General features: G+C 38.4%; 1 protein-coding gene across 4 annotated transcripts in view; it reads left to right on the forward strand.

Annotated features, from left to right (window-relative positions):
* The window catches only part of WDR48 (WD repeat domain 48), a 53,573-nt gene extending 31,449 nt beyond the window's left edge, over window positions 1-22,124 (forward strand). For 3 of the 4 annotated variants that reach the window (XM_073334669.1, XM_073334670.1, XM_073334671.1), the window contains 11 exons: window positions 2,669-2,743; window positions 3,563-3,665; window positions 5,793-5,890; window positions 8,356-8,463; window positions 8,925-9,021; window positions 11,135-11,230; window positions 14,343-14,448; window positions 16,126-16,213; window positions 17,554-17,630; window positions 18,743-18,935; window positions 20,170-22,124. In XM_073334669.1, the coding sequence (XP_073190770.1) occupies window positions 2,669-2,743; window positions 3,563-3,665; window positions 5,793-5,890; window positions 8,356-8,463; window positions 8,925-9,021; window positions 11,135-11,230; window positions 14,343-14,448; window positions 16,126-16,213; window positions 17,554-17,630; window positions 18,743-18,935; window positions 20,170-20,265 (1,137 nt within the window). In that variant the 3' untranslated portion in view covers window positions 20,266-22,124. The remainder of the gene's footprint in view (window positions 1-2,668; window positions 2,744-3,562; window positions 3,666-5,792; window positions 5,891-8,355; window positions 8,464-8,924; window positions 9,022-11,134; window positions 11,231-14,342; window positions 14,449-16,125; window positions 16,214-17,553; window positions 17,631-18,742; window positions 18,936-20,169) is intronic. The other variant, XR_012157646.1, reaches the window with a different exon arrangement.
* Window positions 22,125-22,943: the final 819 nt, after the last annotated feature.

A 22,943-nucleotide genomic window follows, 5' to 3' on the forward strand; every position in this document is an offset into this window, starting at 1 on the left:
CTGTTCACCTATCTGGGAGACAGATTCCTCTCCCTTTAGTCATTACTGAACAATGTGAAATCGCAGCCAGCTATGACAGTACGGACTTGTCTCGCATTATTAGGCCATATGTCTGCCTGTACATATGTGAAGCCACTTACCAGACTTGAGAGGAGACTGCTACATCTCTGGCTCAGATGAGCCTACACCCCTGCAAAGTATCCAATTAGCAAGAAAGTCCTAATTCCACTTATGTCTTTGAGCTACTGAACTATTAACTGCATCCTGATAATATGCAAAAAGAGATACAGTTCATGACCTTGTAACCTTCCAGGGCATTAGTCATAGGCACATCTGAGATGGGGGAGTCCTCCTGGACCCATCCACAGATACAAGGGATGTGGGTTTTTTTTGTTTGCTTGCTTGTTTGCTGAATACCTTCCTTCTGCAATGGAATCAAGATGCTGTCCCACTGATTCAGCTAATCAACAAAGTAACTGCCGAAACCAGAGGAAACAAAGTCACACTCAGTCTCATAGCTCCCTTCTGGCCGAGACAGTTGTGGCTGATAGACCACCCAGACTTGCAATCACAGGATCAGGGTTAAGAGTTCCATCCAAACCCAGAGTTACTGCATCTGATGGCCTGAATGTTGTTTGAGCACCCTGGAAAGGGAGTGCTTCTAACATGTTCAGGAAATCCTGGCATGGAGCAGAAAGCTATCCGTGAGAAAGACTTACTTTAAATGGAAACAGCTTTTTCAATATGAGTGGTCCAACAAGGCCTAGATCTAGTGCAAGCCCCAGTGCCAAAGATTGTTTTGAACATTTGCTGTAGTTATAACAATCTGGACTTTAATTTCACGCAGTCAAGGTCTGACTGGCAACAGTATGGGTGTATCATACACTGATGCTGCTGTTCTTGATCTCTCGTTCAGTGGTCTCCAGATTTCTCAACAGCCAGATACGTACATACCCTCTAGTCAGAGAACTTACTCCAGTGTGAAACCTCAATGTCATCCTTTTAAAACTTAGACTGCTCTTAAAGCCCCTTTCAAAATGCTTCATCCATTATCGTACTTGCAAGACTGTCACCTTGGCCAGAAGAGTGAACGAGCTTCACTCAGTCCATTCTATACAAGACAAGGCCCTGGGATGTTTCTGGGTCAGGCCCAGTTCTTGTGCTGGGTCAGGGTAGGGTGCAGCCTCACCGCTGAGTCCGTGTCCCAGGGGGGAACTGCAGAATGATCTCCCACTTACGTACGGCCAGTGGCCTGTGCTCCCCAGTGCAATGCTGAAGCCTCCACGTTTATTTGACAGATAAAATTTGCAGAATTTTTAGAATATTGTACATAGAATTTTTAATTTTTTGGTGCAGAATTTTTAGTGTTTTGGTGCAGAATGCCCTCAGGAGTAGGTAATCTTAACTTACCTGTGTTCTTCCCTAAATGCTTTCTGCACAAAAAAGCTATGCACTCTGAATGTATCCATGTACTTGGTAATGTAATTTTTTTTCCACTTTATGCATCCGATGAAGTGAGCTGTAGCTCACGAAAGCTTATGCTCAAATAAATGGGTTAGTCTCTAAGGTGCCACAAGTACTCCTTTTCTTTTTGCGAATACAGACTAACATGGCTGCTACTCTGAAACTTGGTAATGTAGGTATTCAAGGAGTGGGGGATTACAAAAATTTACAGCAGTGTTTCTAAGTCTGAAGAAAAAATTTTAGTATATTGTATTTGAGAAATAGTATGTGGTTATGTAACTAGACTGTACTGTGATGCATACTCACACGGGAGAGAAGAGTTAAGGTTGTGTAGGGCTTTGGAACATCTAATTTTGCAACACTAACATTCTCTTAATTTAGGAAATTGCATAAAAAAATCTAAGGTCTTGTTTTTTAAAAGAAGGAAAAAAGATGAGGGAGGGAGTGTCATAGCTAGTAACTATTTGGCTATGTACCATTGGAACAGCTAGGACCCCAAGAGGTATATATTCTAGTGCACAGCTAAAATGCATGAGCGGGCTGGTCTTCCTTAGTTGCACGCTTTACTGGCTTAGCAAAAGAACCAAATTCAAAATGTACTGTGCATATCTAAAGTGTAGTTTTGAAGGGGTCAAAACCTGGAAAATTTCAACTGAAAATGAAATTTAAAAAATTGTGATCACACACAGGGCTAGAATAGAAATGTTCTATGATCCTTAACTAGGATGGATCACTACTGCTATAGTAAACCAGCAAGTGAATCTAATTTTCTGAAATTCTACATATTTAGTAGTACTGAACTTTCTTAATTGTATCTTTTTAAAAATGATCATCCTGTCAAATATTAAAATCTTTAGATAATGTATAAAAATACTGTAGTTTTGAAACATTTTAAACCACAGCTGATTAGCTAAAAACAACTCAAACATATTCAATATTTCTAGTCACAATTTCTAAAATGTTTCTAGAGATTTAAAATAGTTTTTATTGTTTGTAATGAAACTTAAAATCACCGATAAAGTTAAAAATTACAATTAGCTATTTAATGTATTGAAACTTGTATTTCTTCAGTAAGCTTGAAGGTAGTGCTGTTTCTGGAGCACATCTGGCAATGACTGGAGGTCACTGGAAAGCAAAAAACTTATTGAAAAGAAAAAAGTTAAACTTGGGGTATCTAAAAGTGTTCTGTGGTTTAATTATTCAGATGGAACTTGATAGATCAGCTGATCCTCCTCCAGCCCTTTGGGTTGCAACAACTAAATCTTCTGTGAATAAGTGGGTGAGTGATTTTCTTTGTCCATTATATGGCTAAAATTTAAGTTCAGTATGAGTTTACTATATGGCTGTCAAACAATTAAAAAAAATCACAATTAATCTCATGATGGAAAAAAAAAGTCTCAATTAACCAGAGTTTTAATCTCACTGTTAAATAATAATAGAATACCAATTTAAATTTATTATAAATATTTTGGATTTTTTTCTACATTTTTCAAATATTGATTTCAGTTACAGCACAGAATACAAAGTGTACGGTGCTCACTTTATATTATTTTTGATTACAAAGATTTGCACTGTAAAAATAAAAGAAATAGTATTTTTCAATTCACCTCATACAAGTATTATAGTGCAATCTCTATCATGAAAGTGCACCTTACAAATGTAGAATTTATTTTTACATAACTGCATTCAAAAACAAAACAATGTAAAAGTTTAGAGCCTACAAGTTGAAGCATGAAGGGGTATCGAAATGTTTAGCATATCTGGCGCATAAATACCTTGCAACACCAGCTACAACAGTGCCATGCGAACGCCTGTTCTCACTTTTTAGGTGACATTATAAATAAGAAGCGGGCAGTATTATCTCCTGTAAATGTAAACAAGCTTGTTTGTCTTAGTGATTGGCTGGACAAGAAGTAGGATTGAGTGGACTTGTATGAGGTGAGAGACGGGCTTTTGAGTTAGCATGAAAGCTTGTCTCTTTCACTGACAGAAGTTGGTCCAATAAAAGATATTACCTCACTCACCTGGGCTAGCTATGTTCATAGGTTTCACTGATCTCTGCAAATTATGACTGTCATGCTTCTGTCTCTTCTTTTAGACTTTGAAGGGAATTCATAATTTTAGAGCTTCTGGGGACTATGACAATGACTGTACCAATCCTATAACACCTCTTTGTACACAGCCTGACCAAGTTATCAAAGGTAAACAGGTCTTTCAGAACATCTCAAAAAATAATTAATATTGTTAGAAAAAATGGCAGGTGAAGAGGGTAGCGTGACAAATACGGGGCCTGTTCCAAAGCTCATAGAATTCTGTTTGAGCCTTTCCACTATGTTCAGGTGGCACTGGATCAGGCCCATATTTATCTGAAAATGCAATGTAAAACATTTGCAGTATAAAAATTTAGTACGGTATATGAACATTTAAATGGAAGAACAACAGAAAATTCCACTAAAAGCACTTAAACTATTCTCTTATAAACTTACTGTGGGGGAATGTGTTGGAATGGGAGGTGTTTGGGAGATGGCTCTTCTAGCTACTACCCGTTCTCCTCACTTGCTCATTCTAACTTTCGTTATCAGAGCTGATGGTCAAGGCCTTTGAGAAAATAAGGGACCAGTCCCGTGGGTTGGATGCTAGCCAGGAATGCTGGAGACTTGGGTACAATTCCCTGCTCCATCACAGACTTCCTGTGAGACCTTGGGCACTTAAGATATGTCTCCACTGCAGAAAAAAGGTGTGGTTTGGGGGTTACCTAACTCAAGTTCTCTAATGCAGTTTAAAAAGCAATGAAGACCTGGCAACCTGGCTTTTAACTTGGGTTAGCAGCTCAAGAAACCTGGGGTTGAACTTGAGCTGCTGACCTAAGTTAAAAGCAGAGCTGCTGTGTCTTCACCACTATTTTAACCTGAGTTAGCTAGCCTCAATTAAGAACACACCTTTTTTTGAAGTGTAGATATACCCTTAGTCTCTATAAAATGGGCATAATACTACTTCCTTACATTACCTCACAGAGATATTGAGGATAAATATATTAAAGATTGAATGCCCTATTTGCATTTGAGTACTTTAGATAAACGATATGACCAAACCACATGTGAAGATGGATAAATATACATGTCGATCATAACCATGACAATTTAGCTAAAAAAAAAATGTTAGCATCTAAAAGGTATTAAGTATTTTTATATTCAGAGTAGACATTTTAATGAAGTTATAATAAATTAAGGGCATGAATGCCTTGGAATTCTCTCTGCTATAACCTGAACTGCAGAAAATAGCATGTTTTGTATAATAGTATCCTACAACTGTGTGTGTCAAGCATATTTTTAGCTTGTGTGGTGAACAGTATAATTTAAAAAAAAAAATTCACTAACCCTTCTCAGCCTTTGATTTTAGGGTTATTCTATTGGTACTTTGTTAACAATGACCATAATGTAAGATCTGTGAGTAATTAAGAGTTGGAAATTGTGATTAGTTATTTCAGATAAATATCAAATACTGCTCCCTGTTAAGTATAATTTCAAAATCATTGTCACAGTTAAAACCTATAAATGACATAAGACCTGATCTAATGCCCACTGAAATCAATGTGGACCTTTCCATTGATTTCAAGGGGCTTTGGATCAAGCCTATATTATAGTCTCTGTTTAGAACCTTTTTCCTGTATTATATTATCACTGCTGTATAGCAGTGGTTCTCAAACTATGGGTTGGAACCCCAAAGTGAGTCACGACCCCATTTTTTAGTAGGGTCACCAGGGCTGGTGTTAGACATGCTGGAGCCAAAGCCTAAGCCCAAACCCCACCTGCCAGGACCAAAGCCCAAGGGCTTCAGCCCTGGGCAGCAGGGCTCAGGTTACAGGCTCCCCACTTCAGCTTTGCCCCCCTCTCTTCCCGGGCAGCGGGGCTTGGGCTTTGGCCCGCCTCCACCTGGAGTGGTGGGGCTCAGGCTTCGGTCTCCCCTCCTGGGGTCATGTAGTAGTTTTTGTTGTCAGAAGGGAGTTTCACTGCAATGAAAGTTGAGAACCCCTGCTGTATAGCAATAAACTTGACCTACATTGGTTATTTTATCTTTTGAGTATATTTCATAACAACCCAAATTGTGGTTAAGCAATTGACTGTACAATATATCAACATCATTGTTGAAACACATGTAGATGTACATATATGCCATATATTCATTATGTGCTGAAATAGCTTCATGCCAAATTGTTGGAGCTGAGGAATAGCTCCTACTTTTGTAGCAGTCTAATGTTGTTGTTGTTGTTTGTTGTTTTAATTAAATGAATGGCATTGCTGACTTTATTTCTTCTTTATAACTGCTAGGGGGTGCTAGTATTATTCAGTGCCACATTCTTAATGACAAGAGACATATATTAACCAAAGATACAAATAATAATGTGGCATACTGGGATGTATTGAAGGTAAGTGTAAAATTTTGGATTAGACATGTATTAATGGATTTCTGGTCTTCTGTTTCCTTTGCTATTTGTCTGCATGTGAGGTGATGATTGGAGAAAATAGGTCCTCATTGTGCCACAAAACATAGTGCAAGTATTTTTAAAGACTCTCATTGATAAGGGACGATATTTGTCTCTTCTGCTGCATTACTGTTCATTCTTACATAAATGTGTTTAAAATTCTGTCTTTAAAATAAAACAATGAACATAATAAGAATGCATGATGGGGAGGGGGACAGATGGATGGACATCAGTCAAAACATTATCATTAAGGCTACGATTTTGGAAGTCACAGAATCTGTGACTTCCAGTGACCTCTGTGACTTCAGCCTGCAGTGGCCAGGAGCTGTGGGGGCCCCCCAAGACTGCCGGCTGCTGCGGGAGCCCTCCCAGACAGTGGGGGACCCTGAGCTCCAAGCCCCCACAGGTGTTGGGGGCCCATGGAGCTCCAAGCGGGCCCCTGCAGCTGCCTAGCCACTCTGGGTGGTGTGTGGATCCCACAGGTGAGCTCCCCATTTTGTCATGGATATTTTTAGTAAAAGTCACAGACAGGTCATGGGCTTCCGTGAATTTTTCTTTATTGCCCGTGACCTGTCTGTGACTTTTACTAAAAATATCCATGACAAAATCTTATCCTTACTTATCAATAAGCAGCACAAATCAAAAAATGCCAGTTCAGGTTGCATATTGGTGCATATATCTTCTAAAAAAATCCTGACTATTGTGGGATCTGCATGGATCTTTGGTAACGTTTTCAAAAATGCCTAAATTCTATTTACAAAAGTGACAGGCACTTAAGCTCCTAAGTCTCTCCAAAAGTCAGTGGGATATGGGCTTTTAAGGCGCTTAAATGCTTTTGAGAAATTGGCCTTTTCTCTTGATACATGGAATGCTCCAGACAAGGTTCTATAACAAAGTATGGTACCCTACAGTGCCTTAGAATCCATTATAGACTGAAGAAACAGGGATGGAGGTTGAAGAGTGTATTCGTAATAACACTCTGCTTGAAGAATTCCAGAGAAAGGTGACAGGTTTCAGAGTAACAGCCGTGTTAGTCTGTATTCACAAAAAGAAAAGGAGTACTTGTGGCACCTTAGAGACTAACCAATTTATTTGAGCATGAGCTTTCGTGAGCTACAGCTCACTTCATCGGATGCATACGATGAAGTGAGCTGTAGCTCACGAAAGCTCATGCTCAAATAAATTGGTTAGTCTCTAAGGTGCCAAAAGTACTCTTTTTTTTTTTTTAGAGAAAGGTGAGTCACTTTTCTTTCTCCCTTTGAATACTGTCAGTACAAATTTGGGAGATTCACTAGCAGTAGGAAACTGATGAGGAGACTATCTAATCGGGCAACTTTAGAAAACTGCTCTCCTGAGGTGGGCATTTGATCTCAAGGCCAAGTCCAGAGATCAATGCTGTGTAAAGGATGAACTGAGCACCTGATAGCATCTTTACATATTTCACTACTGGGACATTCCAAAGGCATGCCCTAGATGCACCTTGCTTTCTGGGACTGGGATACCCACTAGCTCCCAAGTAGTTTCTATATAGATTCAGTCCACTTTAAAACTGGGGATCTGTACTGACTATATTTAAAGGAAAGAGAAGAGTTACTCACCTGTGACTCCACCCTCCATCCCTACTTCCTGGAACCTATATTCGATTCTGAGTGAGTGTAAGGAACTGAGAGTAAATGAAGGTTTTGGTGGAGGGGAGGGTCATGTTTACTTATACCAGAGTTTTCCGTGACTCAAGAGAGTGTCTGAGAGCCATAGCACTGCTCAGTCCTTACTAGAGGTTCCAGGCTTAGCGTGCATGTGTACTCCAGTAGTGGGGGGAGGAGAGGACAATGTCTTTACTGACAACAGTCTAAGAACAGGTAAGTAGTTTTTTCAGATTAAAAAAGTTAAAAATAAAAAGAGCATTTCAAAATCCATTTTTGTATTAATTTGTCAATAGATCAGTAAGTACCACTATCAGAGTAGCATTTTTATAGAACTAGTAGATGTTGAACTTGTAATGAATAGTATTAATATTCATTCTGTTCCTTTTTTCTTTGAATCCATCTGTTTATTTTTTTAAAATGAACTACAGTTCAAGGCAAGGCAAGATTCAACACTGGGGAAGAAGTTTATGTTGCTCTGAAGTAGTGCTTCCATACTTTCTGTTTTAGTGTTTTGGAGGGTAGTGGCATCAAGCTACCAAGAAAAATAAAAAGCTTACTTAGCATACAATTTACTGTACAGCCATTTGAGAATGTGAATCTTCAAGTTGAGTATTGCATTACATAGAGGGTATACACATGAGGGAATACATTTGTTAAAAGTTAATTTTTCTGATATGCAAATTAAAGGTTTTAACAGTGGATATGACTGCTTATTCAGTATTAAGAAACTTGCGTATTTTTTTTTAATATTCTGGTGTACAGGCATGTAAAGTTGAAGACCTTGGGAAAGTAGATTTTGAAGAAGAAATTAAGAAGAGATTTAAAATGGTGTATGTGCCAAACTGGTTCTCAGTAGACTTAAAAACTGGGGTAAGACACAACTTAAATTATTTCCTAATTTGGGCGTTTGTCATTTCATATGACCATTCATGAAAGCATTAATATATACACTTTATTAAGTTAAACTTCTGTGAGCCATATAAAGCTTTGACTCCAAGATTTAATTTAATGTGTGTGGCATAAACTATATTTTGATTATCTGATATAATTTATCTTTCAATCAACATGTCTGTGAATGCTTCTTTGGATCTTGATAACTTGAAGAGTAGTTAATTACAGAATTCTTTGTAAGGAGATAATGTTGGTTTAAACTAATCTTGTACACGGCAATTACTAATGTAATAAAATTTGAGAAATGGAGTGTTTGTAGACAGTCGCTGTATAATCAAATACTACCATATTTTGTAGTTGCAGTTTAGTGTGTCTTCTGTATATGTAAAAGAAACCTGCTGGGTTCTTAATACAATATTCATATGGTCTTCTTTTGACAGATGTTGACAATTACTTTAGATGAGAGTGACTGCTTTGCAGCTTGGGTCTCAGCAAAAGATGCTGGATTTAGCAGTCCAGATGGATCTGATCCAAAATGTGAGTTTTAATTTAAATTAACATTTCATTCAAACAATATAAAACCCCATTACATATTAGTATATTTCTGGCAGATAGTAGTTTTGTGCTTGCTTGGACTTTCCCACTTTTCTTGAGACTAAATCCTCCAAATGACTCTCCAATGAAAATGTACTGAGATGCTTTATAATGGCAATCTTGTATTCACTTTGTCTATTTCATTTGTCCATTTCATTTTCCTTCAAAAAGCAAAATGAAAAATGCTAGACTGGAATTATTATATGAAAGATCTGAACTAGAGAATAATACTGTAATAAACTCATATCTTAAAATATTTGTTAAAAACAATTAAAACTGACTGGAATTATAGCAAAATTAGCTTTTTCTACAAGACTAAAGACAAAGTCCAAATCCACAAAACAACTTAGGCATTGCAACACAGAGCATGGGAGCACCTAACTTCTAGGTGCTTTTGCAACCCAGTGGAATCCATAAACCAGGGTTAGGCACTGGACTCCCTGCTTCGTGCATGGGAAGAGTTAGGTACCTACGGATGGGATCCACTAAAGCCATAGTGCTAGGTGAGGAACTGCCTAAGCTAGCCAGTAGCAGATGCGATGGAGAAGGGTGTGTCCTAAACCCTGTCTCTCACAGGGAATTAGGTGCCTATTTCCACTTAGGATCTATAGCTAGGAATCCTTTCTTGGAGTCAGGCACCTATGCTGTTTCTTGCAAGAAGAAAGGCAGCACACACCTAAGTCCAAGCAAAAGCCCGAGGGGGTGAATGGAGAGGTTGCAGGATGTGGCAGCCTCCCTTGTAACCTTTAGCCCAGTGGTTAGTGAAATCACCCAGGAAATGCGGGACCTCGGTTCAATTCCCCCCTGTGCCTTGACAAGAAGTAGTGTGAGAACCCTGCTCAAATCCTGTCTCATGTGAGTGCCTTAGCCTGCTGGTTCCCAAATGTTTTACAAAGGCAACCCACCAACAGCATTGTCTTTATTTTGTAACCCATCGTTTACCTATATGAACCCTCTGTCCTGTTACCACAACCCTAATCCTGGCCCAGTGTAGAGGGGAGGTCTAGATGGGTGGGGTTGGAGGGCAAGCCCTCCTGCTCTGTGCTACCTCATGTGCAAGGTCTCAGCACCACTCAAGTTTGGCCCGGCTGCCTCTCTTTCATGAGGGAGGGCTAGCCAGACCAAATCTGAGTGGTGCTGCAGCCTCGTGTGCCAGGTTACAACGACCAGAGTGGGGAACTGGGACTAGCCCCACTATGGGATGAGTGCGAGACAGGCTTGCTCACCAAACCCTTCCTCTTCTCCCCTCCACACCCACCTGAGGCTTTACATCCAGGCCAGGTGAAATATATGTTTGCCTAGTTCAGGGTCACGTGATGAGTTCATCTGGCCTTGGACATGGCAACCATCTAAAACTTTCCCACAACACACAGGTGGATTGGGACCAACTATTGGGGAAACACTGTCCTAACCACTGGACTAAAGGTTAGGGAAGTTGCTACAACTGCCTCTTCCTCCTTTCCCTCTCACAGTTTTGTTTGGAATTAGATGTGCTCAGAGCATGCCCACCAGCTTGGGCCCAGCCAGCGAGATAGGCAAAGGAATGCCTAGTTTTACATGGTTCAAAGATCCTTCTGGGGCTTAGGCATGAGATAGGTATTCAAGCTCTTAGAGCGAGGCAGCAGTGCATGTACCTAGAAGCAGAAACTTAGGTGTCATAAGGACTTTATCGGAAATTTAGGTGCCAAAGGATTTTAGGCACCTTCAGGGTTAGTAGCCAGAGTTTTGAGGATCTCAGTGGTGCCTACAGTGGTAGTTAGACACCTAAGTCCATTTGTGGATCTGGGCTGAAGCCCCTGACCCTGAGATGAACTCCACATCAGTAGACCTCAGTGCCAGCAAGGAGTTCATTGCAGGATTGGGACCTAGCATTTTTTTAAATGTTCAGTTTCTCTTGTATTAACTTCTTAAGCTTTGATAAGAAATACAAACAATTCGCTTATATTAACCAGTTGTGAATTAAAAACATGGAGAGTTGTCGTCTTTTTCTAAACTGGCTATATGGGTCAGTGATTTTTACATAATTATATTCTATGTTTTTAATCATGTCTTATAGTGAATCTCGGAGGGCTTCTATTACAAGCTCTTCTAGAGTATTGGCCTAGAACACACATCAATCCAATGGATGAAGAGGAAAATGAAATAAATCATGGTTAGTGTTCACCTGTACAATATAAGAATCTTTAAATCTTTTTGTCTCTAGCATTCATAGCTAGTTTGTTTTATGTGAGGTTTTTAGAGTTGTCTCTACATGTACAATAGCTTTTAATATAACATTGCTTTGTAATGTTTCACGTAGCACTCCTCCACTGACGATAGTGCTGTTTAAAAGCCTTTGGAACTCCACAATAAAGAGAAAACAATTGAAAAGCTAATTCTGCATTGAGGGTGAATTTACAGAAATGCTATTAGTTCGCAATGAAAAAAATTTCTGGTAAAATTAAGAGGCTAGGTTTTTAAGGGAGAGAATAAATTCCTTAAATTCTAGATAGGGCAGAGGAATGGGAGTAATTCAGTTATGCTTTTCTGGGTAAGTGTCCAGGGCACATTGCCTAATTTGCTTGTAAGTATTACTGGGAAGTATACACTAATAAATAGCAGTTATATTTGTTGGAATGTGTTACACTGAATGGATGTTGAAAACAGAATTGTGTACTGACCCAGGAGGCTATCTTCTGAAGTAATCCACAAAGGAAAGGTGAGGTTAACAGTAGGGTTCTGTAAATGGCACACAAGATAGGTGGGTGGATTTGGCAGAAAATAAGAGAAACTATAGCTCAAAGGTTTGGAAGATGATTGGTAGAACCTTTCACTGGGACACAAGTTCACATCCAATCAGGGCCAAAGCAATTCAAAAGTTTTTGGTGTCAATAAAATGAGGTGGTTTAAATTCATATGTCTTGCAGATGTTTACCTTACAAAACTATTAGTTTTGGTAATCTCTTGGCTTTTTTATCAGATTGGCCTTCAGCTGAAATCCTTGTCATGTGTTGGAATAAATTTAGTGTGGAAATTGGAAAAAGTTTTCTAACCATTGGAGGAGTGAAATTCTGGAACAGCCTTCCAATAGGAGTAGTTGGGGGCAAACTAACTAGGTTTAAAATGCAATTTGATAAAATTATGAATGGGATTAATATGATGGAATACCTTTCAATAGCAAGTGACTGGACTCTGTGACCTAGGAGGTCCCTTCCAGTCCTACGTTCCTATGGATTATGTGGGTTTAACTACGTTTTCACTCAGTGTGGTCTCAGAATGGGGTTGAGGCACTCTGTTAGGCTATTTTGGAGGCTCTTGCATTGTTACTTCCTGTGCTGTGCATTTAGAAGGCTTAAGGGCTTGTCTTCACTACCATGCTAAATTGGTGCCGCTGCGATTGATGCAGCCGCGTCAATTTAGCGCATCTGGTGAAGACATGCTACGTCAATGGGAGCATGCTCTCCTGCCAACATAGCGCAGTGTAGACATTGTGTTAAGTCAACGTAAGTTACATTGCTCAGGGAGGTGTTTTTTTCACACCCCTGAGCGACATAACTTCCATCGATTTAAGCGGTAGTGTAGACAAGCCCTTAGTCTTGGGGTGGGAAGAATAAAGAGTGGCAATTTACCAACTTTCCAAGTCATTAGAGACCTGATTCCTCCTATAGACTCGTGAATAGTACTGTACTTTAGTAGAACTGGTCAGGTAAATAAGGATTGTAAAACCAGATTCTAAATTTGCTTTTAAAATATTAAAATTTAACAATACAAAGCAAATACTTAATAGTGGCTTGGGAAATAAAAAGTGCACCGGGGGTCTCTTGGATCAGTGATATTGTTAATAGAGAGCTGAGGGACCATACAAAGATTGTGACTAGGCAAGCTGAATACTAACTGTTTTAGTAATAAAATACTTCATTAATTTTGTAGTCTAGGAAAAAAAACTCGAGGAGAAAAGTGTTCATAGTTTCTCTGGAGTCACCATTATGGAAAATAAGTTGGACGACACAGATTTGAAATCTGCTTATTAACAAAAAGGGATGTCTGTTGGCATCTATGTTATGTTTTTGTAGCATTTGAGAACAGGGTCCTGATACATGCTGAGATAGCACCATTCCCCTACCTTACGTCCAGTGGGATTTTTTTTTAAGCTGAAATTTCCACTGCCTCCAAAAAGGAGAGTTTGATTTTTAAAAAATCAAAAATTCAGGAGGGTAACACCAAAATATTTATTTTAAAGAAATTTCTAAAACCCCAAAATTTCTCCCTTCTAATTTCCAGAATGATTTTATTTTGTTTCTGATGAGCTCCGGGCATGGGAATATACAATAGTCTTATCTCTAGACTGTACTCTTGGCTATGAATTCTGAGCCTCCATTTATTTTATGCTCTGCTCATAAATGAGCTAAGCAATCTTTTTGGAACTCCTATCCCCCACAGGAACCCATATTCAATTATCTGGTATGTTGTAGCATTCGACAGAACATTAAAATTTGTTAATTGGTGGATTTCAGGTGCCACATAGTAAGTCTGGGTTCTTTTCTGACTGAAAGGCATTGCAACCAAACAGTTTTTCCCATATTTTTCAGAGAACTTTACATTGCACTGCAAAATAATTACTATTTATCAAATCGTTTCATTTTGAAAGCTGTAGTCAGTCTAACAAGTGAATCACTGCTCTTTTAATCTGACCCTCTGCATTTGAAATGTCATCAGTCACTTCTAGTTGTATAGTCCATAGACATGAACCTGATCAATAGTTAATGGAATGTACAGTGCAGTGAAATCAAGATGTCTCTGTCAAGTTCTCCTGGTCCTCTGTTTCAGAGTCGGTAGTTAGGTGGGAAAGCAAAGAAGATGCTTGTTAAGATGTTACTTTTGAATGTGAAATAATTGCCTTTGCAGAATTATTCTTTTTCTTGTTCACCTCTAAAGTAAGGGTCATTCAATTCCCCAGATACTTACATCTCTGTATTGCTCAGAAACTGGGGAAAACTGATAGTAAATCAGTGTTCCACTCATGGCCCCTATTCTCATGTACATCAGACATTGAGATCTGCCTCCTACAAAGTTATAATGTGTTAATTCTTTGGTATTTCTCATGAAATATTTAAGTGTTGGAAATTCTGGTTTATGAGAAATCAACATGTCTTCATCTTTGCATCTGTTTTGTTTATTTTCTTTTTTTAATTCACCACTGTATTGGCAAGAGACAATAACTTGTGTTAGTCTGTATACTTGGCTCTAAAACTAGGTATATAGTCTTGATGTATATTTTTCTATAGTGAATGGTGAGCAGGAGAACAGAGTACAGAAAGGAAATGGATACTTTCAGGTACCACCGCATACACCAGTTATCTTTGGTGAAGCTGGAGGACGCACTTTGTTCAGGTACAGAAATTCAGAGAATGCAGTGTGGCTAAAGCAATAGAATTATTTTCTTTTTGGCTCTTGAACAATTTCAGATATTCATCAATGTCCAGGAAATAGAAGCTTGACCATACAAAATTGGTCTGTGGCTGGTAATGTCATTCCATAGTCAGACTAGGAACATCTAGATTCCAAATCATCAAGACATGGTGCATGAATTGTACAGTAACTCTTACAAGGACTTGTTGATTTATAGCTCTGAGGGCACTTCCTGTACACCATCCTTCCATAGACTAATCAACAACAACCTAAAGCTGATCCATTTTCCTTCTAAGACTATTTAATGTACCACTTTAAGTTCAAGCAGAGCTTAATGTATAATTATTGTCTTTTATTATGGTGCTGCAGTGTTAGTCTTCAGGCATTAGACTTTTTTTTTCTGATCCACTGGTATGGGGAACTTCTCCTAAAAGTATATTTGCTGGCCTATCAGAGTGCTTTCAGGTCTGACCAGTCAAGTAGTATGAGATCTTATCATGCCACTCTGATTACCACCCATCTTGCCTTTTACACTACTTTGATTCCAGCATGACTTTATCAGCTAATATATCCAGTGATGAGCTGCCAGAAGCTCAAGAACCGGTTCCTTCACTCGCTCCGGGTCTTCGGCAGCACTGAAGGACCCGCCGCTGAAATGCCGCCGAAGACCCGGAGTGAGTGAAGGACCCGCCGCCGAAGACCCGGAGTGAGTGAAGGACCCGCCGCCGAAGACCCGGAGTGAGTGAAGGGCCTGCTGCCGAAGGGTCAGAGTGCCGCCGGGTCAGTAAAAATTCACATGGGAGCCTCCCTAGCTGAGAGCTCAGGCGGGACTGACAGGACAGTCCCACGGGCCACATCCTGTCTGTCCCGCCTGAGCTTCCCCATCCCTTTAACAGCTGGTTCTAAACTGGCTTCAAAATTTAACAACCGGTTTGTGCGAACCGGCTCCAGTTCACCACTGAATATATCATGATGAATATCCCTGGGATGCCAGGTTTTTGAATGTCATAAAGCATTCACGTTTATCCCTGGTAACTGAATATATCCATTCTTAAATTAAGACTGGTTTTTCAGTCAAGGTTTCTTAGTTTTCCAGAACTGAATATAGCACATCCCAAGCCTGGGAGCAGTGTAACTTTCAGATCACGGGTCATTCAAGTAAAATGAGGCTACATTTTCAATTTAAAATGAACCCCATTCCCACAGCTCTTAATATTTTTGAATTGTAACTGAGGATTCTAGCCCTTCGGTTAGATCTGCATTGGCAGATGCTTATGTCTACAGAAAGTTCCATTCAATCAGTGAGACTCTACACAAGGGCAAGGGTACACCCTCACATATCAAACTTAAAGGATTGGAGTCCACAATTGCTAAAATGTATATACTTTGTTTGGGTTTTTTTAAACAATTTATTTTTAATTTAAAGTTCATTTAAACAGAATTCGTAAAACACTAATCTTGCTTAACTCGTGGTTATGGAATTATTATTCTTTCATCTGATTAACAGATTTATTATTTTAATAATTTCTGGTTTTGCCCATCACTGTGCACACTTTTTTTAATCTTTGCATTTAAGTTCTGTAATTTATGTGCTGTACAGCAATTTTCTTCTCAGTGCTTAAATGTATTATTTATGAAACTCATTTCTATATATTTTAGGTTATTATGTCGGGATTCAGGTGGTGAAACTGAATCTATGCTGCTTAATGAAACTGTGCCACAATGGGTAATTGACATCACTGTGGATGTAAGTGTCATTAGGTATAGACTTTGCCCTTCTTTTAAAGGTGAACTGCAAAGGAATTTAACTAGACTCCAGCATCTCAAGTAACGTATATTGAATATCTTCAGTAATCAGACCTAAAGGGATATTCAAGGCATTACTAGCTCAAAACACTCTTCTCATAAACCCATTGAAATTCAGCCTCCCTACAGGTCACTGGAACCTGCCCATTGTAAATCCCTACTTCCCAGCATGCACTGTGCTTATGTTCCATAAACCAATAGGAACCAGGGTGTTGTATGAGATAGAGGTCTCCTTCAACCTAATTTTAAAGCCTGACCTTGACTCAAACCCAACCCAGGAGTGTCAGTTTGTCATTTTTCAGAACCAACCCAAACCCATGTCAGCATTGTCACATGGGGATTGGCCTAGTGGGGGCTTGCCACTTCCCATGTCTGTGTTCTGACTCCAGCTGCTTTCTGCCTGGGGGCTTCGCATGGCATCAGCTGTGTGCACCACTCCTGCTGGCTGCCGCTACTGTGCAGTGAAGTAAGCATGCTGACAAATCACAGCCTCCAGGTGGTGGTGACGGTGCTGACAGGTTTGTGGGGGGAGTGTTGGGTTCAGGTTGCATCAGTTTTGAAAATGATTCGGCATTGTCAGTTTGGGTCTGGGTCAGGTTTTAAAATTAGGCCTGTGAAGACCTTTATTTTAAACACCACTTTGGCTTCCTTTCAAACAAGCCAGCTTCATTGGGGTCTCCTGGTTGACGGGGAAATGACCAACATAATGTCTACTGTAGTGTTGCTTGCTGGCATACTGAAATATGATGAATTTGGGGGAGTCCAAGAGAAGATAAGGTACATTTTTGAGTTAGAACCATACTAAATATCCCTCATTGCCTGGTTGGGGTGAAGTGTTCTTCACATGTGTCTCGAATTTGATTCCATTCCTTAACAAATCACCTCCTAAGAAACCTGATTTCTGATGCTGTATTCCAGATACTCAAAGTCTTTCTTCTTTAAAACTTGCAGTCATTTTTTAAACAAAATATTCAGTGTTTTGACTTTTTATCATATCGAAGTGCTGTACACTTTTTACACTCACCTGCTTCCGCTGAAATGAGCTCCAACTTCTATAAAAGCTAGGCAAACAAAGGACTTGCATGAGATAGATCTGAGCTCTCCAGAAGCTTAAGCAATTCAAAGAAAACTAGTCCTCAATCATTGTGCTAGAGAAAATCTCATTTTTATTTGATATAATATACATATTAGGTAAACACACTTTCCAATTTGAAACAATGAAGTGAATATAATTTGTGTGATGCCAATTGGTACTAAATGTAACACTTTGTTTCCTTTTAGAAAAATATGCCCAAATTCAATAAGATTCCTTTCTACCTTCAACCTCATTCGTCTTCAGGGGCAAAAACTTTAAAAAAGTACGTATATATTTTTGACTCTTAGTATTTCAGAGATACTGATATTAGCAGACTCGTAAAAGGGTATGCCAAAGAGAATAACGGTACTCTTGGTTAATCCAGAGAACAACATTGGACATGCTATCTCAATTCTTGGGAGAGAAGGTATTTAGTGTTACAGGACAACATCCTGCTACACTGGTTGATATAAAAATATTTTAAAGATCTGGGAGATACTGTAGTTGTAAATGGCAGCGGCTTAAATTAATTGTACTTTAGAAGGTCTTACCTTAGTATTAATAATGAGGTTTGAGTTGGTACCATAACATTTTTGGCTGGATCAAACCTAATGTCTTATCTAATCCTGTATCCTATCTCAAACAGATGCTTCAGTCAGAGAAAGGTGTAAGAAACACCAAAGTAGGCAGGCTTGGGAGAACCTGTCCCTTACATTAGATCCCATCCTGGTTTCTAATCATTAGAGATCGGCTTGAGCCCTGAAGCATGAATTTTTAAAATGTTTGCTGTCTTTTAATTATGACAACTGTGTGTATTCTTGATATTCATATAAACATCCAGTCCCTCTTTGAATCTGGATACGTTCTTGGCCTCAACAACTTCCTGTGGCATGAGTTCCACAGTTTAATTACATGTTGCCCAAAAAAGTATTTCCTTTTATCCGTTTGAATTTCCTACCTTTTTAACTTTTTTGAATGTCTCTTGTGTGATAAGATAGGGAAAACAGAAGTTCCTGACCACCTTTCTGTTTACAAGTCATTATTTATTATACTTATTATCATCTCCCTAGCTTCATCTCCTTTCTAAGGAAAACATTCCAAGTCTTTTCAGTCTCTCTTCATCTGAGTTTTGCCATGCAAGATCTTGATCTTTCTTGTTGCTCTTCTCTGAGCACCCTCTAGTTCTGCAGTATCCTTTTCAGATAAGGTGCCTGGTACTGCACACAGTATTCCAGATGAGTCTTCACCATTGATTTATATAAAGGCATTATTATAAAGATCTTATTTTATATTACAAACAACTGCTATAGCAAACCTTATTGCACATGATACTGTGAAGATAAGTGTTTGAAAGGCTAAATCTGGTGTTTCACAACTTTTAATTAACTTGTACAGAGACCGATTGTCAGCTAGTGACATGCTGCAGGTCAGAAAAGTGATGGAACATGTTTATGAGAAAATCATAAACCTGGATAATGAATCTCAGACAACTAGCTCCTCCAATAATGAAAAAGCTGGAGAACAAGAGAAAGAGGAGGACATTGCTGTGTTAGCAGAAGAAAAGATTGAACTTTTGTGCCAGGACCAGGTAAGTTGGCATAAGCACTCATTTAGGCCTTCTTTCAAAAATATGATGATCAATAGTAAATCATTTGTGAACCTCCAGGTACTGTTCTTAAAATGTGCTACAGGTAAACTATTTTAAAACAGATGCCTTTGAAACTAAATTGTATGTTATGAACTCAATGTTAATGGATAGTAGTACTATTTTTTGCTTTTTGCATATAAAGCGTGGGTGGATATATTGCATTACCAAATGTCTAGATCGCAGAATTTTGGTTGTTGAACTGTATTCTCTTTTGGGGCCTAATACTCCAAACTCTTGCTCATGATAGTAATCTTATTAATCATATACTAGCTATACTGATATGAGCAGTAAACACAGATGACAGTACTTTGTTATTCTCGAAGATCACAGGCTTTAAAGAAGAGCTCCATTGAGGAGGGCCTTAAGCTACTCATGCTTGTTCGATACCAGTATTTACAGTGTTGAGTAGAATATACCTCTCTTCCAGACAAAATTATTTAGAAAGCTGTAAAACCAGACTAGGAACAAATTAGTTTTAAAAATCATTTCCCATTTTCATCTATTGTATGCCTCCTAGAATTTGATATCAATCTGCAATAAATTGTAATCACACTTCTGTATAACATCATTAAGATTAACTTAAGCAAATAAACTGTGGGGTTTAGAATATTGTTACATGTCTGGTCCTGTTCAAAATCTGTCTAACTTCAGAGCATATTTGTATATTGCCTGCTAGGTTTAGTAGTACAATTGTTTAGTGGCAATATGTGCAATAGCACAGCAAGAGGCACTGCTACTTTGGAAGTAGGTTTCAAACTTCCTTGGATCACAAATGAAAGGAGTGTAATAGTCTCAATTATGGGGGGAAAGACAGTAGATGTTCAGATTCAGTAAGTTAAAGCCACTTAAATGGCACCCCTTCTCCAACTCCACTAATACCAGTATTACAGTACACTTTATAGACAGTAAGGTGGGACTCAAGCGGCATTTTTCTTATTTGCCTATCTATACATTTTGATGTTTACTGACATTTACTAATAATCATTCCAAGCCTATATATGCTGCTGTTGGTTCTCTCTAATATATGTTAGCCCCTGGGTACCAGTCCTTATTAGTATGATGTACCACTGTCAGCCTAGAATATGCTTGTCTGAAAATCAAAACTTCCAGCATCGAAAGATTTAACATATCTACCGGTCTTCTGCAATAAAATATAAATCCTCTTACACTGCAGGTTTTGGATCCAAATATGGACCTTCGAACTGTTAAGCACTTCATATGGAAGAGTGGTGGTGATCTGACACTTCACTACCGACAGAAATCAACGTGAAAGGAATGATGGACTCAAATGGTTGTTCATTTACTTGACCTTACTGTACTGGTTCCAAGAGTAGTACTATAGAAGCCCACTGAACCCTAAGGTAGATGAGACTTCTAATGACTCAGTATGGACCAGAGAGTATACATTTAATAATTGAAGTGACTAATAGATCTGTAATATAGAGAAAAAAAATCTATATGACTTAAACTAAAGTCTGTCCTAGCTAAGGCACAGCAAGTGAAATGAGAAGTCCCTAGTGGTTCATGTTATGTGAGGTATACAGAGAACAGATGATAATCCAGTGCAGACTTTTGCTTCCTTCTGGTTTTGTTTTTTCCAGAGCATTAAATTTTCATCTGCTCGGGCTTGATATGAAACACTGTTTTGGCCATATTAGTCACTATGTTCATAATGCATGCACTGTATTTTTTGAATACATTCCATTCATACATTACCTACAATGATTTTTCACAGGTTATTCATAAAAATAATTTTTACCACTTAGAGAAATCTCAAAAAACACCGAATGCTATTGCACACTTGAAAGTAGTAGCCCATTTAATTGTAAGTCAAAGGTTAACATAATTAGAATTGTTTTAATACTGCAGTTCAAACGTTCTTATAGAGAGCTATTGCCATTCAGATTGAGAACACTAGAGAAGTATTATAGCAGGGTCAGTCCAGTGATGCTGTGCATCATAATAGAATAAACATGTTTTGCAAAATTTAATAGATTTTTTAAAAAAATATATAATTCTTCCTGCAATGTGTCCTTGTTTTAAAGACACGCTAGTTGGAATTCCAAGAAACTGTGCTCTATACTTCTGTGGCATTTTGTTAAAAAATTTAAGACCATTCTGAAAATTTAAATTTTATTTGTTGATGTCAGTAGCAAATTTCATATCCATGATATAAAAGCATTTGTATTCTTTTTTCCCAAGTTTTATATGCAGATTTTGTTATAGCTGTACACATCTTCTTTTCCTGTTCTTTCTAAAAATCTAAGGCTTTCATATATTCATAGTAGCCTTGTATAAAGTTTAACTTACTGGGGAGGGGAAAGCATTTCATCTTTTGGCAAGAAAATTTGGGACTGTCCCAAAAGACTATTTGTAGCCAAAACAAATTAAAAATCCTCACCACAAAATTGTGTACAATATGACTCTTGTCTGAAACAGAAGCACAAGTGCCTTCAAAGGGCAGTATATTTATTCAAGTTTCTTCAGGAGACGTGTGCTCTTGCCCTTCCTGTGTTTTGCTATCAGGATTTAGGCTGGGGCCTACAGAAAGTCCCAGATACATTACTGGGATTTTATAGTGATCAAACTACAAAAAAAAAATTTTTTTCCCACTGGCATATGTTAGAAAAATATCCAAATGCATTATGTCCTGGACAAAGTCACCACTTAAACAAGAGGGTATGGTTAAGAATTAAGCTAGCATGTCTTTTTCCCTTCCTTGAAAGGAAGCCCCATTTCTGTGCATACTCCATTTGACACAATTGTGCTATATTGCACATTTTTAGTGATATTTGTGAATTAAATGGTTTAGCAGAACTGTGTAACTTTTATTAATAAATTGTCCTGAATTGTATTTATTAATAGCAGAGGTCTATGCTTTGTTCTAATAGACAGTGATTCTTTCTGGTTGTCTTGCTGTCCCTTTGTATACATTGTAACTGCTCCCAGTTCATTCGTTCATTCGGGGGTTTTTTTGTTTGTTTTTTTTTGTCTGAAATCAGCCAAGGTTACTCTTCCAACCATCCCAATAATGCAGTTTCAGGAGAGATTGAAGGGCGTCTGCAATGCCAAAAGGGTAAATTATCTGTATTTCACAGTTGTACAGAATAAAAGGCTTTAGTTAAAATATTTCAAAGTTGTTTTGATCATTCGTTGGTTCACTTATGCAACCCTGGGGTTGTCATTTTTTTTCACCCTATACACAAAGGGCATATAAATCCTTTGAGCAATTTCTTTAAAAATTAGAAGTCAGGTTCCCAGTAGCTTAAAAATAATTGCAGGGTAGTGTACTAGTGAAATACACACAGTAATTTATGCAGATTTTTGTAGTGTAGCATAAGATAGTTGAATGTGACTACAGGAAAAAATATTTGCTCTTTCTCAAGGGATAATGCTTGCAACAAGAAAACAAAATAAGGGAATGTAAGAAGGAAAATACTCCTCAGCTTGTGGTTCATCCCAGGCTTACTGACCCTGGGAGCAGAGCTCTGTTTTCCCAAAGACATTGTCCCTGCTCTGTTGCCAAAATAGCCCTTTATTCTTGAGCATCTGTACAATGGGAGGAGGCAGCAGAGCTGAATTTAAACTCTCCTTTACCCAAGAATAAGTTTACAAACAAGTTCACTTGCTATAGACCCTGATGGAAGGTAGGGGCCCTAAGGTGGTACTGTATTGTGATTAATCACAGTGTTTACCTTCATTAAAACATGAGGTGTAGCTCATTAGACGAGCAATTCACAATCCTTTTGCTGTCAACATTCATATTTTCACAAACAAGTTTATAGACGAGTGGCTTGTTTTAATTTCCTAGATAGAGGTTCCCAAACCCTGTTCTTTGGACCTCTGGTGAGCCAGCTGAGCAGACTGGTCACATGTTCCCATTTTCAGCTCCTAAATTCCATTAAGACATCTACAAATACACTAAAATCTTCACCTTTTTCATGTAAG

The sequence above is a fragment of the Lepidochelys kempii genome, chromosome 2 (assembly GCF_965140265.1).
Source record: "Lepidochelys kempii isolate rLepKem1 chromosome 2, rLepKem1.hap2, whole genome shotgun sequence".
NCBI classification, from domain to species: Eukaryota; Metazoa; Chordata; order Testudines; family Cheloniidae; genus Lepidochelys; species Lepidochelys kempii.